General features: G+C 41.9%; 1 protein-coding gene across 1 annotated transcript; it reads right to left on the minus strand.

Moving 5' to 3' along the window:
• Positions 1-11,198: 11,198 nt before the first annotated feature.
• Positions 11,199-15,017, minus strand: hmgb1a (high mobility group box 1a). Its single transcript, XM_080508216.1, has 5 exons — positions 14,899-15,017; positions 12,518-12,687; positions 12,249-12,397; positions 11,981-12,155; positions 11,199-11,894 (listed from the first exon to the last, which is right to left on the minus strand). Exons 2-5 carry the CDS (start codon positions 12,662-12,664, stop codon positions 11,745-11,747), a joined length of 621 nt encoding a protein of 206 aa, XP_080364342.1. The 5' UTR covers positions 12,665-12,687; positions 14,899-15,017; the 3' UTR covers positions 11,199-11,744.
• Between the last annotated feature and the right edge of the window lie 952 nt (positions 15,018-15,969).

Here is a 15,969-nt window from a genome sequence, read left to right on the forward strand (position 1 = left end):
GTAATGTCAAATTGTGAGCAACAGACGCACCAACACATGTATGTAATGGCTGCAGATGTGAAATGAGAGTAACATGATCTTGTCACGGGATTGGAAAAAAGGAGCCAAGATGCAGACAGGAGATCTCCTGTGAAAATTGAAAAATCCTTTAAAAAAAAAAAACATTTTCCAGAGGGACAACTGATAATTCAGAGGGAATAAGAGAATTAGTAATACAGGTGAGAATAAACAGAAGAACCTGAGGATGAGCCACTGTGTACACAGTTGGAGTTGGGAGACAATGAGGCACACCTGACGACAATCAAGGGTGGTCACAATGAGGTGAAGACACGAGGGGACAATCAGACACTATGGGTGACGAAAGAGTACACACGAATAGAAGCAGAAACCAGACATGGACTTTAACTACAAATTAAAACCAGAACCATATCGACATAAAACTCAAGCACAGCAGGAATAATTCGGGGGATACCAAAGATGAAAACAGCGAAGCGTAAAACCAAATTACCAGGACCATAAATAATTTCAAATGTTGCTGTGAGATCTGCATAAGGTGGCTACCGTGCAGCGATGTAGTGTGATGTGAGATAAAGATTGTTTTGGGTTTTTTTTCTTTTCCAAGGATTGGACACACCGCTATATTTAAAATAGCCTGTAGCATACACACACAACTCCAGTCAACGAAGTCGCCTACTAAAGGTGAGAGGAAACCATTGTACCACAGAAAGCCACAGATGCACAGGAAGAAGAAAAGTATCCAAGCTGAAACAGGAATATTTGTGTTATGAGACATGAATTCTAACCACCATTGTTGTGTGGCTCCAATCAATAACAGGAGTTGTGAAAAGCTTCACCTTCTGAACGTAATAGCTTGGGTTAGGTAATTGGCATCAAGCTGGAACAATAGGAGTGTTCTCTGTTGCTTCATGGTTTAAACATGTATTTCAAGAGAGAAGTTCTTCTCCTCTTCCACCCCGGTATTACACACGTTTCCTTCACTTTAAGATCTGAACCTGGGGGAATTGTTTGATGGGATTTCCACTGATGCGTTTGGCTCATTGTTCTCCGTACATACCACATTAAATGCGTCACAATGTGATGACTTTTAAAATGATTGTGCCTGCGCAGCAACTCAGTCATTTTTATTTCGGCGCATTTGAATTGAACGTTGTAATAACTGCAAACCTCGCACATATTTAAAGTGCGGTTGCTGAATTTGCATTCACTGTTGTCATCCCAGATTTCTGGTTCTGATTAATGTTCTTGGTCCCAACTGAACTGAAGGAAAGCTGGACGTCGACTCGTCAACTAAAAAAGAAAGTCAAGTGATGACAGCGAAGGATTCAGATAGTGATAATGTTTTCACCTCTTCATCATGTACTCTCATCATGCCACCACCATTTGGGCAACTTTGAAAAATGAACAAAACGATTCAAATGTTGTGAAATACACTTTTTTTTTTGATGAGTTCATAAAATCTCATAACTTATAAAACAGTTCAAATAAACGGTTTAATAGGCCAGAATAAACAATGATTTGGAACGCAGACACATGACACCAGGGGGGGAAAAGAAAGACTGAGCCTGTAAAACCATGTTGTAAAGGAAAGCAAAACACAGAAAAAAGAAAATCCACTTGTCACTGTGACACCGTGAAGTCTGAAACCATTACTCCCTGCCTGCTGCTGCGCTTGTCATAATCACAGTTTCTGTTGTTGCAATTTGGTCTCAGCCCTTTTTCGCTCCTGTAGTTACAGTCGGGGCGGGTTGGCGCACAAAAACACACGCGCTCACTGTGACAGTAGCGCTTCGCCAGGGTGTGACCACACAGCTGTGTTTTCACAGGAAACCACAGGCGGTGCCAACCTCCACGTACCTGAGTCAGCCTCCACACGTTTCTCTTCCTCCCTATTTCTATTCCTCCCTTTCTCACTGTGATTTGACACAGGCTCGAGTGCAGTCGTACGCCATGTTTGAGTGGTGTTATGTGAATTTGAGAAGATGATTATCAAATAAAATTGCTGTCCTCTTCAGTGCTCGTGGTTTTGGCCTCTTTGTGGGACTCAGTGGTCACATCATACTATTTGTGACACAACAGAAAAGTGGATTAAGTCATAAGAATGAAGACTCGTGTCATCTGCTTCATTCGCTGAACACATGTAACTCTATCGTGCAAATAATAGGATTACGTGTTGTTTTTGCAGGGCTCAGACTTTAAGTAGCCATTGTTTTCAGGTGGTCACTTGGCTGTTTGCTCTGGGACGTGGCGTTGAGTCAGCTGGGGTTACCACTGTTATTAGGATGGGAGGTTGGTTTTTTTTGTTCCACAGACAAAACACATAAGACAGTGTTTGTAGGGCATAAAGGACCAACACGAGCAGGAAAAAAAAAAAGGAAGACGGCCAATAGAAGCGGGGCTTGACTCACAAACACTGACATGCGATCATGTCGGGATACAGGGCAAGTATTGTATTTCTGCAGACGCTTGGTTTCCGCTCAGTATCATACAAGACACATTCAGAATTGCACAGCAAACGTTAGTCTGGGATATTTGGCCTGGAGCCTTTGCCATTTGATTTAATTTTAGTCTCATTTATTTTATGTCCTTTGATCTAAAACCTCTATTTCCTGCATACTGCGCAATTGAGCTGCAGTGTCAAATACAAACAAATACACAGATACAATCGAATGGCTGTGTTTAATGGCCTTTGATAAGACACTTGATATTCTGGTAAAGGCTTTTGTGTGTGTCCTCTCTGCTCTTGGCGCCTCACTTCCTGCTTTGGTCTCAGTCAGCTGAGATCCACTGGCATAAATTCAAGGGAGGATGTGTCTGTGATACACACACACACACACACACACACACACACACACACACACACACACACACACACACACACACACACACACACACACACACACACATACGCACACAGTTAATTTGGCACTGATGCTTTGAAATTAGATCAGCGCTTCATTTTTTTTTCCCCGACAAAAGAAACTGTATTATATTTTAAATTGACCAAATGAAATTACTTCCATGAAAGGAGGTCCTGAATTAAATGATTGTATCCTCATGATAAAATAAGAAAGAGCAGGAAGTACGGACTTAATTCAGCTCAAGGACTTCACAAAGTGTACCCCCTATTTAATATTGCACATTCACATCAACACTCCTGTTTATCAGACAGACTGAAAGCAATAAGAAACCATTATTGTGTATTGCAATAGATGGATTTTATATTTAATCTCTAAAGTAAAAGTGCGTCACTTGTGCGTCCCCAATAAGTGCACTCTGTAATAATATTGCCTTTTTACTATTATCCAGCCATGTGGAAGGTATTAATCATATAATTTTAGCCGATAGCCATTCTGTTGATGAATGTGCCAAATATGCAACCTAATCCTGCATAGAAGAGATTCATTTAATAGAGGCTGGCAATGTGACCTACTGGCACCTACTGAAATAACAACAATTTCAAAGTACACAGATTCTATAATCGCTACTAAATCTTTAATATTTATCTTGCCTCTTCTCCAAGTACAACTCTATGAGTCATGACCTTGGCTTTTAATGGAGTACCATGAAAACCAGGTCCATACATCAGGCAATGAAATTATATTCAGATATTGACAATATAATATTATTTTAATGGCAGTCGTGTAAACACCACTGTGCAAAGTAAAATATGTTCTATACATATTTCATCCTCATGTGCAGCACGTTGCATACCGATACAGCACAAAGTGACCAACCTCAAGTAAAAGTACAAAGTATTCTCCTCAAAAAGTAGTCGTCACAAAACAGTCACAATGTTTTAAGTTATCTTATTGCCACACTGCCGATCAGGGTCATGAGATTTTATTTTCCTGCAAGACATACATGTCATTTCATACACATTTTTCAGACAAACGACAAAGTCTGAGAAAAATACATAATTTGTAAACAAATGTAAATAGGAAGCAGGAATTTTGGGTTTTCTCAGGCCTGTCTGGAGCCCTTCATCCTGTTGCTGATGAGTCTGACTTGAGCAACAATCACTCGACAGTAAACACAAGCTGACAAGTGTACTTCCACTGCGCCTTCACATGTCTACAGTGTACATTGAGTGAGGAAAACATAATTGACCTACTTTCAATAAAATACCTGCGCGCAATTTGCATGAATGCCTGGCTATTGAAGCAGGACTGGAACTGTTCAGCGAGTGTGGTACGAACGCCTCCTGCTTGAACATGTTTCTTTAACGCAACAAATCGTTGATTTTCAGCCTCATGGGGACCAAAAACCAGAACAAAACAAGCTGCTATATTCCCAGTCATAATGTTTTTCAAGGAGATGTAAAAAGCATGGGAAAGCAACATCGACTCTTTGTCTGACTGAGCTACAAAATAGTTCACAAAGCATCAGCAAGAGTTTCTTTCCAGAAATCACAAGGCCTTTCAAAACATTCAAATATGTGCCTTACTGTTTTGTTTTGTTTTTTGTAAACTAACTTCAGTCAATCCCATCGATTTGCAAGTGAATTCTAAAGTATTACGAATAAGCCTTTAGCATGTCCAGTCTGATCCCGGACCAAGAAGATCCTATCTTGTGGATATACAGTCATCAAAAAATGTCAACAATAACGAAATAACCCCAGAGAGTGAGACAAGTCCTGAGAAGTCAGTTGAATGGTGAGAACAAGGTCCAGGTCATCAACATGTATGTACTGCCAGTCATCAGATACCCAGCTGGGATCATCATCTGGCCCAAGGAGGAGATGGAAGCTGCAGGCATCAAAACAAGTAAGCTCCTCACCATGCATGGAGGGTTTCACCCCCAAGTCCAGCATCCTGAGGCTATAAACTGAGCGAAGAGCGGGAGCCTGAGGACTAGTTTGCATTGCAGCCACTATCCTGAAGTCAGAGCTACAAAGTGACTGCCTCGGGCAGCTGAAACCTGATGAGAATGAGAAGGAGCAGGTAACATGGAGAGACAAGCCGCTACATGGCATGTACCACCGCCAGTTAGAGGACGGACAGCATGGAGGCACTCATCATGGCTCCATCGAGCACAATAGAGACGAGGTTCTACCGTCAGGCTGTGCAAAGATTCCTCAGAGACAATCCAGAACATCGTAACAGGATGTAAGGTGCAAGCAGGATCAGTGAACATTTTGTGATGTTACTCTACATGTAATTTTTAAAAACTTTTTACTGTTATTGTCACACGTTTACAGCATGTGCAAACGCATTAACACAATACGCATCGGTTCACATTTACAATTACTTAAAAGTGTGAATGTGAGTTTGTGCGAATGTCTGTTTTTCTATACAAATATTGCACATTATGTTTAAGCAGTTGTGATGTGTGCAACATATTGCAAAAGAATATAATGTTTGGAGTTCTATGTGAGGAAAGGAGTTGGGGTTTTTTTATCTTGAATTTCATAACATTTCACATCTACCGTTTTTCTTAAAGTGAGACACATTGATATGCTCTCTGCTGCTTATGCTTCTGTGGAATTCACTCAAATTGTCAGGCAACCTAAAGAATAACACAAAAGCATTGCATCGCATAGCAGCTTGCGCGTGTATTGTGCTCAGTGTAAAAAGCCATGAGAGACAGGCCAGTTGCGTAATCAGTGTGATGTGTTTAACTGTAGAAAAGCATTGCTTGTTGAACTCCCAGGGGAAATATATTAGCTCGGTGTTTACAGTGTGATCAGAGTGAATCAAAACAACAATGTGCGGATGGGAAATGCTAATTTATTCTTTCCAGTGTAAGCATACACTAAAGACTGAAGCAGAAGCTGTTAACGTACTTTGTTTTGGTTTACTACACACCAGTGCCTGTCTAACAGGTCTCTATTGTTTATATATGTCCTCATTGAGTGTTTTTGATCATTGCTTTACTGATAATATTATCTTCCATAGTTCCTCTGGAAACTAATCAGAGATTTTCAGTTGCATTTCCATGAAACAGCAGAAACTCATTGACTCAACAAAACTAATAAGTTACTAACTACCAGGGTGATGGAGGATTACAAAATAAACCTGTGTTATCTGGTTATCTGAGGCATATTTGTATGTGTATCTGTTTGTTTATGCCAGTCACAGTAGTTCCACCATATTGATTCATTCTATTTATCAGTACCCTCTATAAACTGTTATAAAATGTAAAGGCGGGTATAAATTATGCAGATAGACTCAGATCCAAAACACTGACGTGGCAGGTTGTTGGAAAGTACTGAGAGCACGTTACCAAACGGATAGAGTCATAGAGGGCCATGAGTGAAAACCCCAGATTTCAATCTCTTCTGTCCAAATAAATGGCTGCATGGCCATCCTCGAGCTTCAATATAAAACCTATGGTGACCTCTAGAGGCCACAGCAGGTAGGATGGTTCTATGATCGAGAAGAAGAAGACAGAACAGGGAAAAAAAATGTGTTTAGACAAATGTTGAGGTTTTCAGCCATGAGATCAGTATTTGAGTCACATCCATCTTCAATACCTATTAAGTCCAAGGGTCAGGAATCTGGGTCTATTCCAGAAAACATATAAAAATACAAATGCTGCACACATGATCACACGCAGAAGATCTCAGATTGCACTTTTTTTTTTAAAGATATTTCCGGTTGCTTATTGTGGGTTTTAGAAAACATGAATAGAATGTATTTTCTATTCTGTGGTTTCATTGATCCCATTTTGCTGCCCCTCTGATTTACACAATCATATATTTGAGGAAAATGATGACAATCTAGCTTTTTGTTTGTTTGTTCGAACATAAAAGTAGTTCAGGCTTTCAGATATGAACGAGAAAAAATTCTTGAAGGATTCTTTGAAATTAGATGTTGGGAAAAAAAAGAATCTGCTGGTTCCATTTAAATAAAGCAACAAATGGTGACACAAGTTTCATGTTAAAAACTGGTATTTGTTGAACCAAGAAGCTGTTCGTTGGATCACAACTCGTGATCTATTGAAGACAGATTACTCATCCAAGAGAGCGATCTGAATCATGATGGCCCTGTGGCAAGCAATCCATTTAAAATATGAGCAAAAGCCTGAAATAACTCTATAACACTGTATTTGATCATTGGTAAACAATCCACTGTATAAAAATGCTGTAAATAACCCACCTGTAAGGTCAGGCTTTAAAAATGAAGGTGAAAATTTCAAGAGATTTCTTCATCGATTATGTGGTTCAACTTGACACATTCTCAAGTGGCAGCAAAGCAGAAAGACCTCAGTTCCTCTTTCAACAACCCGCAATTCTCAGCCTGACAATAATTATGCTAATAGTACCTCAGTGAGCTTGTTTGTTAGTTTAAAATTAGTTTCAGGTTGTGGTTCAAACAAATCTGATCCATTCACTCATACACCATCAGGGTAAACTGTTATCTTGAAATATTGCGGCACAAATAGTAAGGCACAGAAATGAAATAATGAGACAAAAAAAACAAGCGTCTGATAACCACATGCATCAACTCCTTCAAGCAACTCAAAGATGTTGAGTCAGATAAGAGGGAGGAAACTAAAGCACGTTGAAGAAAATTCACACTTGCACAGGGAAAACATGCAAACTTGAGCCTGGAATCGAACCATTGTGAAGGAGCTAACCACCGCACCACCCATTAATGGGTATTTATAGTTTGATTTTAGATGTCCATAAATATGACATTATAGACGTATGTCATTAGAGGGTATTGAATTGAAATTAACTGATTAACTGTAAATGTTGTGCGGGCTGTATCCTGCCTTCACCCGTCATCTGCTGGATTCAACTCCAGCTTCCCAATGACATCAAAACAGATAAAGTTTCCTTTCGTTTCCCCTCCAGTCGCTCTGCCCTCTACACTGAAGACAAATAATAGATATTTTAAAATGACCTGTATATAGCCAGTATGTGTATTAATGAAAGAAGGGGGCCTCTTGTGAGCAAAACATTTTGTTTTAAGTTCAAACAGTAAAAAAAAAAAGGACACGTTATGTTGGATGAGAGTACAGTGTTTTCTGACGATAAAGGCATTGCTTCACCTGGTTATCTACCTGAAAACACAGTGTGAGCAGGTATGTGATGATGAAACTGTTTAAAAAAAATACAAATTAAAAAAACCTCAATAACTTTAAAAGCAAAGTATTATCTGGCAAGTATCTAGAAATAATCATTCTAGTCATAGAATAATCATTAAAAAGTGCAGGGAAAAAGAGAATATGGCAAAATAAAGTTGAGCCCACAGAGAGGGGGGGGGGGGTATGGTTTCACAGTGGAAGAGAATAGGCACTGAAGTCTGGCTGCAATCTGAGAGTGTCACTAACGCAAAACAGTTGGTGCAAACACAATATCAACAATCCAGCAGAAGGTCCAGGACTGTTGAGCAGCTGATGTCCAACATCAGAGAAGAACGGGGCCAAACTGTGGCAAGAGTTCTGCTGACATTTACAAATAATCTGTTTGAACTTTCTTGAGATGTGTTGGAGCCACCAAGACCAAAATACACACAAAATACATTCCGCAAAAGACAAGCGTGTTTCAATTTCAGCATTTAGAAAGTGGTTTTAAGTACAAGTCATGTATAACATTATGAAGTGAGTCTGGTTGTGATGGACACATCATTCACAGACTTTGTGATAAAAAGCCAACAGATTGTTTGAGCACTTGAGGTAATATTGACAAAATGTCACCAGTCGAGGCACTAATATAGACAAAATCATGTAACTGATACATGAGGACAGGCTGGACAGTAGAATAGTGGTTATTGCTTTTGCTTCATGAGATGAGTTTGAATCTGTTCAGGGAGAGAAGTTTGCATGTTCTGCCTGTCCTCGTACAATCTAAAGTCACATGCATGGAATTGTTTCTCGAAAATGCTCCTTAGTGTCAATGTGAGGGGATGTGATTCTGTCCATGTTTGCAAAGTGACAGTGTCACGGCTTTTGTCCAAAGTTAGTCAGATGGAATCACATCCAGACCACCACAAACTTGACTTCGATAAATATGTCCCACCTGAATGCATTACACTACAGAGTGCCATGGGAAAGCCTTCCATCCACTGGCCATACAATTCTTCTTGGCGTGAATAGCGTTTGCTGTTTCCTGTTAATTCAACCATTTCTGTGCTGATATTAGTCACAGTAAGGTCTGTACATATTATTTTTTTATTATTACATATTCATTTTTTTAATCCTGTCTTAGTTGATATTTAACTTTCTTTCCTAGTAATTCTGTGTTTTCTATTATGTGCTAAAGGACTTTTTTCTCTGGGATAAATAAAGTACTTCTATTCTATTCTATTCTATTCTATTCTATGTAAAAGACAAAAAAGGACATATGGTTGTTCACTCATATGTAGGCAACTTCAATTTTGTTCATATGAACAATGACTCCTGTTGTCTGATGTCATCTTGTTTCTTTGTTGCTGCCTGTCTCTGCTACATCACTTTCTCTTGCACTATCCTTTAATCCTACAAAATGTTTAAATGTCCTCACTGTTCTGTGAATGCAGTAACCAGGTGCGGGCACTAGGTTTTATTAACTCTTCGTTTCACTTCATTTTCCAGGCGGCGTGTGGTATTGACTAAACTTGAACACCTTCGTTCAACTCTGATCTCGCTGATCTGTGGACGCAGTTACCAGGCGCGGACGCTAGGTGTCACTCGGTGACCGCTGATGGCTCTGGGTGCGCGCAGTGGACGCCAGGTGGCTGGATTAACCGGCTTTGGAGCCGACAGTGGCGCTGTGTTGCTAAGCCTGCTGTACTGTATGCGCACTTCTGGCCTGAAAAGGCCTACAGAGAAACTGATCAACAGCTGAGTGCAGCCACGAAGCGCCGCAACTGTTGCAGCATAGTTTCCCTTCCCTGGCCCTCGACCCGCTGTTGGTCAACTCAGTGGCTGGGAGTGTGAACACTCACCATTTCCACTGCTGTCACTGTATGTTGGAGGCCTTGTTGCCATCTCCACATAATACCCAGCAGCTTGCAGCTGTCTAATGCTTGCTTTGCCTCATCTAAGCCTCCCTGTTCTTTTGCAGGAATCAACAGTAGATATGGACAAATGCAGGAGCAGAGGTTGAGAGAAATGTCTCCACGGCTCTGGAAGTGTGTGTGTGTGTGTGTGGAGAAAGATCAGTGATAGCTGGAGCCTGTGTCACCTTCAGGGACCGGCTGGTGCTTTTATCAAGAGCGATGCAGAGGTCAGCTGTTGCCCCTTGTCTGCCTGTCCTCTGGCCTACTTCATACCAAGGCTGAACCCAGACTGAACAGATATGCAGCACAAGCAGAAGACGCATCCTTGTAATTTACACCACAGGTCAGAGACACGTCTGTGCTGCTGCTCTGTGAATACTTGTGTATGCACAGGAGGGATTTGTCCATCCAACCCAACACCACTCATTTCATTGGGGAAGCTTTCTCTCCAGTGTGGGGTGGGGGGGTTAAAGGAGGGGGGGGGGGGTCCTATTGGGACCACAATGTACATTATGTTTCCATCTCTCTAGATCTAGTCTGCAGTGGTTTGTGCACATCAGCCATATTCTTATGTCACTGGCTTTTCAAAGCACATAATCCTTCTTATATAAATGGTCTTTTTTTTTTTTTTTTTTTTACACTGGATGAGACCTCGAGACTACGTGAGAGATGAAGCAGCTGTATCTAAATAAAACAGGAAGAGTCAGTGATGCATGTTGGCATGCAGAGCAGGGAATAATGCCACAACTTGCAGCCTGCCTGCCTGCCACTGTGGCAAGCAGCTTCAATACGCAGCCACTGTACGTTCAGGCACACAGGCTACACTGACAGTAGTGGTGATGAGTCATATTTTCAGAGGAACAGCTTATCAAGGCCCCGTGGCCGAGACCCTCTCCTATTCCATTTAATTGTCTGCAGGCATCATGATGTCGACATGGTTTCAGTATGAGTTAATACACAAGTCTCACCTCCAGAAAGATCAAAATTAATGAGTCCCTGGTCTTTACCAGGCACTTAAAGCCAAGTCTTTCCAAGCAGCACTCAACTTTTGAATATTTAATTGTCTTAATTGTTAGTCACATTGAATTCAGCACAGCTGATGGGCAGAGAGCTAGTTTGTCATAAAGCTGCTGTTTATTGTCCATCACATCCGTCCTCTCAAACCACACATTATAGAGCTTATATCTTGTTTTAATGTTTACTCAACATGCAAACGACTCAACTTTTCAAAGCACAAACCAGAAGACCCGCTTAAAAAAAAAAGTTTATTGACATCAGAAGCAATTTAAATTTCAACAATAAACAAGGCGTTCTTTTTCTTATTCTTGCTATTACAGTGGTACATAAAGATCAGTAAAACAACTGTGGTACGTCAATTTTGATAACATGTCATTTTCAAAATAAAAACACACAGGTAAAGGAGGAAAAAGAAAATGTAGAGAAAACACTCAGATCTAACTCAGAACGTTTTTATGTGCTGTGCACCTCTAGCTAAAAGGTAAATACTGTATGTCCACCCCTTTACACTGTACCAGGCAGGATAGTGGTCTAGGAACTACCACTGGAAAATACAACTGGCAGAAAGATACAGACACGATACTTGTGTAGTGTTAACTATACAAAAAGGAGAAAAAAAAACTGTACAGCATAAAAACAACTGATATACACAGCCTTTTTTGTTGGGTTTTTTTTTTTACCCCTTGGATACTAATGTAGTTTCTTTCCATAAATGAAGTGTGTACAAGGGGGTTAAATGCTTTATAAACAAGAAAATGACCACTATATTTGTATCGCTGCCTACTCGTCATCATCCTCATCATCGTCATCCTCCTCCTCGTCTTCGTCGTCGTCGTCGTCGTCATCGTCGTCCTTCTTCTCCGCCTTGGCGGGGGCTTTCGCCGGTCCGCCGCCACCTGATTTGCTCTTAGAACGATACGCCGCGACCTCCTGTGCAGAACAGAGGGGCAAGGAGTCACACCAATGTCGACTAATGTCGACGTTAAGTGAATGCAACACGTGGCCATCTCGCTTACCTTCTCGTACTTCTCCTTCAGCTTGGAGGCCTTCTTCTCGTAGGGCTGCTTGTCCTCTGCAGCGGTGTTGTTCCACATCTCGCCCAGCCTCTTGGCCACGTCTCCGATGGTCAGGCCGGGGCTCTCGCCCTTCACCTTAGGGCGAAACTCACCGCAGAAGATGAAGAAGGCGGATCTGTGGACAAACGGCCATGTCATTCACTCAACCTGAGATTCTTTACAATAGGACTCAGGTGTTGGAGTTTCAAACCAAAAAGTCTTGACTTACGGGGGTCTCTTGGGGGCATTGGGGTCCTTGTACTTCTTCTTCTTCTTGCCTCCCCTCGCTGGCACGTAGCTCATCATCTCCCTCTCATAACGAGCCTTGTCCTGCTTGGCCAGGTCCTCAAACTTGCCCTTCTCCTTGGCGGACATTGTCTGAAATCGCAAAGACAACATGCATATTAGTTTCTTGTAACACAATTTCAACATAAACACTGCCATTCAAAAAAAAATAAAAATCATTAACTTTAAAATAGTTAGTGTGAATATGACTACCTTCCATCGCTCGGAGCACTTCTTGGAGAACTCGGCAAAGTTGACCGAAGCTTCAGGGTGTTTCTTCTTATGCTCCTCCCGACAGGTCTGGACAAAATAGGCATAGGAGGACATCTTCCCCCTCGGTTTGGTTGGATCCTTCCCCATGGTGAATGGATCCTGATCCCGATCTTTAAAAAAGAAAAAAAAAAAAGAAAAATTTTTAAAAAAAAAATGTTTTGAGTATTGATTAAATGTGCATAAATATTATTTTATTAATTAAGTTATTCTTAATCTTATGTGCCAGCATAGACCGTCAAAATACTCTAAAATGACATAAAAGAGTCATATACATGATTGTTTTATGTACTTACCCACTTATCTGTGACATTATTTATTTATTTCTCTCCCCTGACCCCCCCTCTACTGTAACGCTATTTAAGTCCCCCCCCCCCCCCCCTCCCTGCTGTCAAACCGCACTAAGTTAGGACCAGTTATCTCAGCCACTGTCTATAAAACCTCCCAGCACGGTGCCACGAAAATTACTTTTATTTATTGATGCAATCTGTAGCGTGGCCTTTACATAAAACCCAGTGGTCCGCGGTCAGCTCCCCATTATGGCGCTTTAAAACCCCGACTAAACACGCCGCGCGTCCCATCCAGGAGGGCAATCAAACCGCTGACATCCAGAAATAAATGTTTTCCTTTGCAGCGCTCCTCCACACCAAACTGGAAAAAGTTTGTGCGAAAAGTTGAGCCGCGACACCATAAACCCCTAACCCCGCATCCGTGGACCCGACTCTGACAAACTTTGTCATTTTGCGCAATAAATCAAAATCAAAAATGTGCTCTTAAATCTCATTTGGGATGAGGATGAGCCATTCTGGAACAATCCGTCTTCGTTTGCTTTCGTGTTTTCACCAAAGAAATAAGTTCGACACAAAAAGACACAGATAGTGGAAAATACGTATTTATTGAAAATAAAATAGTTAAAAGTCCCTCCCCGTGTCGTCTGACACTCATTTCATAAAAGTCTCGATTTCCTCTAACTGATAAAATTGTTGCGGAAAACGGGTGAAAACGGTCAAAACCGTTATTTGCGCCGTTATATTCGGCGTTAAATGCCGGTGTAAAGTGCCCAGGGAGCCGCGTCGAGCGGAGTAGTAATGGCGCATAAGGCTTCTCGTTGTGGAAAAGGAGGTCAACAACGACGGCAATATTTCTTCTTCCATTTTGTGAGAATGCCTTCTTCATGAAAGAAAGTCCCCCTCAAATGTCTCCTCCCGCCCCCCAGTTCGCTTTGCAACACGACAAATATGTCCAGAAAGCCTGCGATCTTGACAAAATATTTCCCCGATTGATTCCTATTGCAAGTGGCCGCCTTGTATAGTAATACATTGGGTCTGCGCTGTGTCTATGAGCGGGCTGTGCTACTGACTTGGTTTCTATGAGCTCCTAATGGCCGCTCGTCTTCATCCACTAACATGGAGAATATGGCTCCTTCTCTTTGTGTCAACGCACAGCCATTGCACTGCATGCAATAGAGGGCAGAGCGACCGCGACCACCGCTCCACTTCCAGCCCATATTTGAACGCTTTCTCGGCATCGGGAGAGCCCACCGGCGGCGGCGTTGGAACGAGGAGGGATTGAACTGTATTTTGCCGTCGTCACACGCGCTAGTTACCGGTTTGTTTCTCGAGAAAACACGGTTAGAAAAAGTTGAAGTGAACTGCGCCTCTGTCGCTGCCTCTCGCTCGCCTTGTTTCCTATGCGAATACAGTCAGCCATTACAGTAAAGCGCAAGATCGTGAGGGAATTTTTTTCGCCGTGTTGTCGGGAGAACTGGGACAAACAAATATATGTGCGTGCATGCTTCGAGGCGTTCTATCTTTTTCTCGTGTTTTCGTGAATTTTGACGCGACTCGCGCGGACCTTCACATGACAGCCATTCAGTGCACTGCAATGCCAGTGGCTAGCTAACGGTGAGTCTACCATTGTCGCTTAACCGTGTTGTCCGCTACACATTCCCGAATTTTTACACGATAACCACGGCTCGACCCGACTCCATTTTGTAAAAACAACACGGTAGTAATATTCGAAATTATTCGTATTGGACAAAATCGACTGTTTTCGTCGAATTTTGTCAAGGTTAATTTTCATTTCTCGGAATTTTTCGCAGGGGCGTCTGGTCCACTCACAGGCAGAGTAACATAACGTTACCTGCTCACAGCGCCGGCGATTTTCTCTTGTTTTTTAAAAATGTTTCCCGGCGATAAAAATATTTTCAAGCGGAAAAAGATTCAACATTTGACCGAGGCTGACACGCACGGCGGTTATTTGTGAAAGTTGCCGTCGTTTTCATCGTTCTAGACACTTAGAATGTTGGTGTGTGTGATACTCACCTAGTGATTCTCGCTGGATCTCAATGCGCTGCAATGGCTGTGTATGAGGCAGCGCAGGCGATACGCAGTGTCTTCAGTCTTCAGCTCGCTAACATTACTCTCGGCGGGGCTCGCACGCCATTGGTCGGCCGGCGCTCTGGCGCGGCTCCGATTGGCCGGAGGCTTTTCATTGTCCTAATAGAAGACGGGCTCCCATTGGCTGGCTTTTGTGAAACGTCACCGAAGTTTTCCGAAGCGCGTGGATACAAAAATAAGTGGGTGAGCGCACGCCGGAGCTGGTAGTAGTGTAGTGTGTTTGCCATAGTATTGAATTCACTACGTCGAGCACAGTGTACAGTAGGAAAGTTAAATGAATGAGAGAACGTGGAGCGCTTCTTGTGGGCGAACCGAGCGGCCGTCAAACGTCGTGCGGCCGTGTCGGACGGCTCTTCTCCCCTCTTCGTTAAGCGGCTCCATTGTCTGTTTCTCAATAGACGTGAGCTTATTAGCAAATAATGCCTTACAAATTGCACGAGTTAAACACCGTGTATCCACGCGTGAGCGACATGGAAAGTGACGGCTCGTCCCAGACGTGACAGTTACGCACCAGATGTGGAAAATTCGTATGATTTGTCTCTTTGCTGGATTAAAAACGCAATAACAATAGGGTTAATGGTCTCCCCTTTGATCACATTATCAGTTCCTGTATTTGCTTCCGAACACATTACTGTGAGATAACAACCACACCGGCTTCACGAGGCATCGCTTTCTTATTCCCTCTGAATAATATGCACAATATTTATATTCTGTCGCCCAGTCAATGTGTACACAAGATCCTGCATTCAAATTAAGACACAAATTAGGGATGCATCACTTGCAGATATTGACAAACAGATTAAATGCTTGTGTGGGCTGGAAATAAATATTTATGCTGATGCTTGGTTTTTGAAAGTATACTTTAAATGCTCAATCCTTAACTATAGCGTTTATTTCAGGAAATAATAAATATGAGAGGTTAAATTAAATCTGGGTTACAGCTGTTTTCTTATTTCTATTTGATAATGTATGGTTTTGCATGGAGGGTGTCACAAT

Source organism: Blennius ocellaris (assembly GCF_963422515.1).
Source record: "Blennius ocellaris genome assembly, chromosome: 14".
NCBI lineage: Eukaryota > Metazoa > Chordata > Actinopteri > Blenniiformes > Blenniidae > Blennius > Blennius ocellaris.

Excerpts from the sequence above, each read along its gene's own strand:
- hmgb1a (XM_080508216.1), bottom strand. The coding sequence starts at position 12,664 with ATGGGGAAGGATCCAACCAAACCGAGGGGGAAGATGTCCTCCTATGCC. Across the intron at positions 12,398-12,517 it reads AGTGCTCCGAGCGATGGAAG|ACAATGTCCGCCAAGGAGAA; the intron begins GTAGTCATATTC and ends TTGCGATTTCAG. Across the intron at positions 12,156-12,248 it reads AATGCCCCCAAGAGACCCCC|ATCCGCCTTCTTCATCTTCT; the intron begins GTAAGTCAAGAC and ends GTTTGTCCACAG.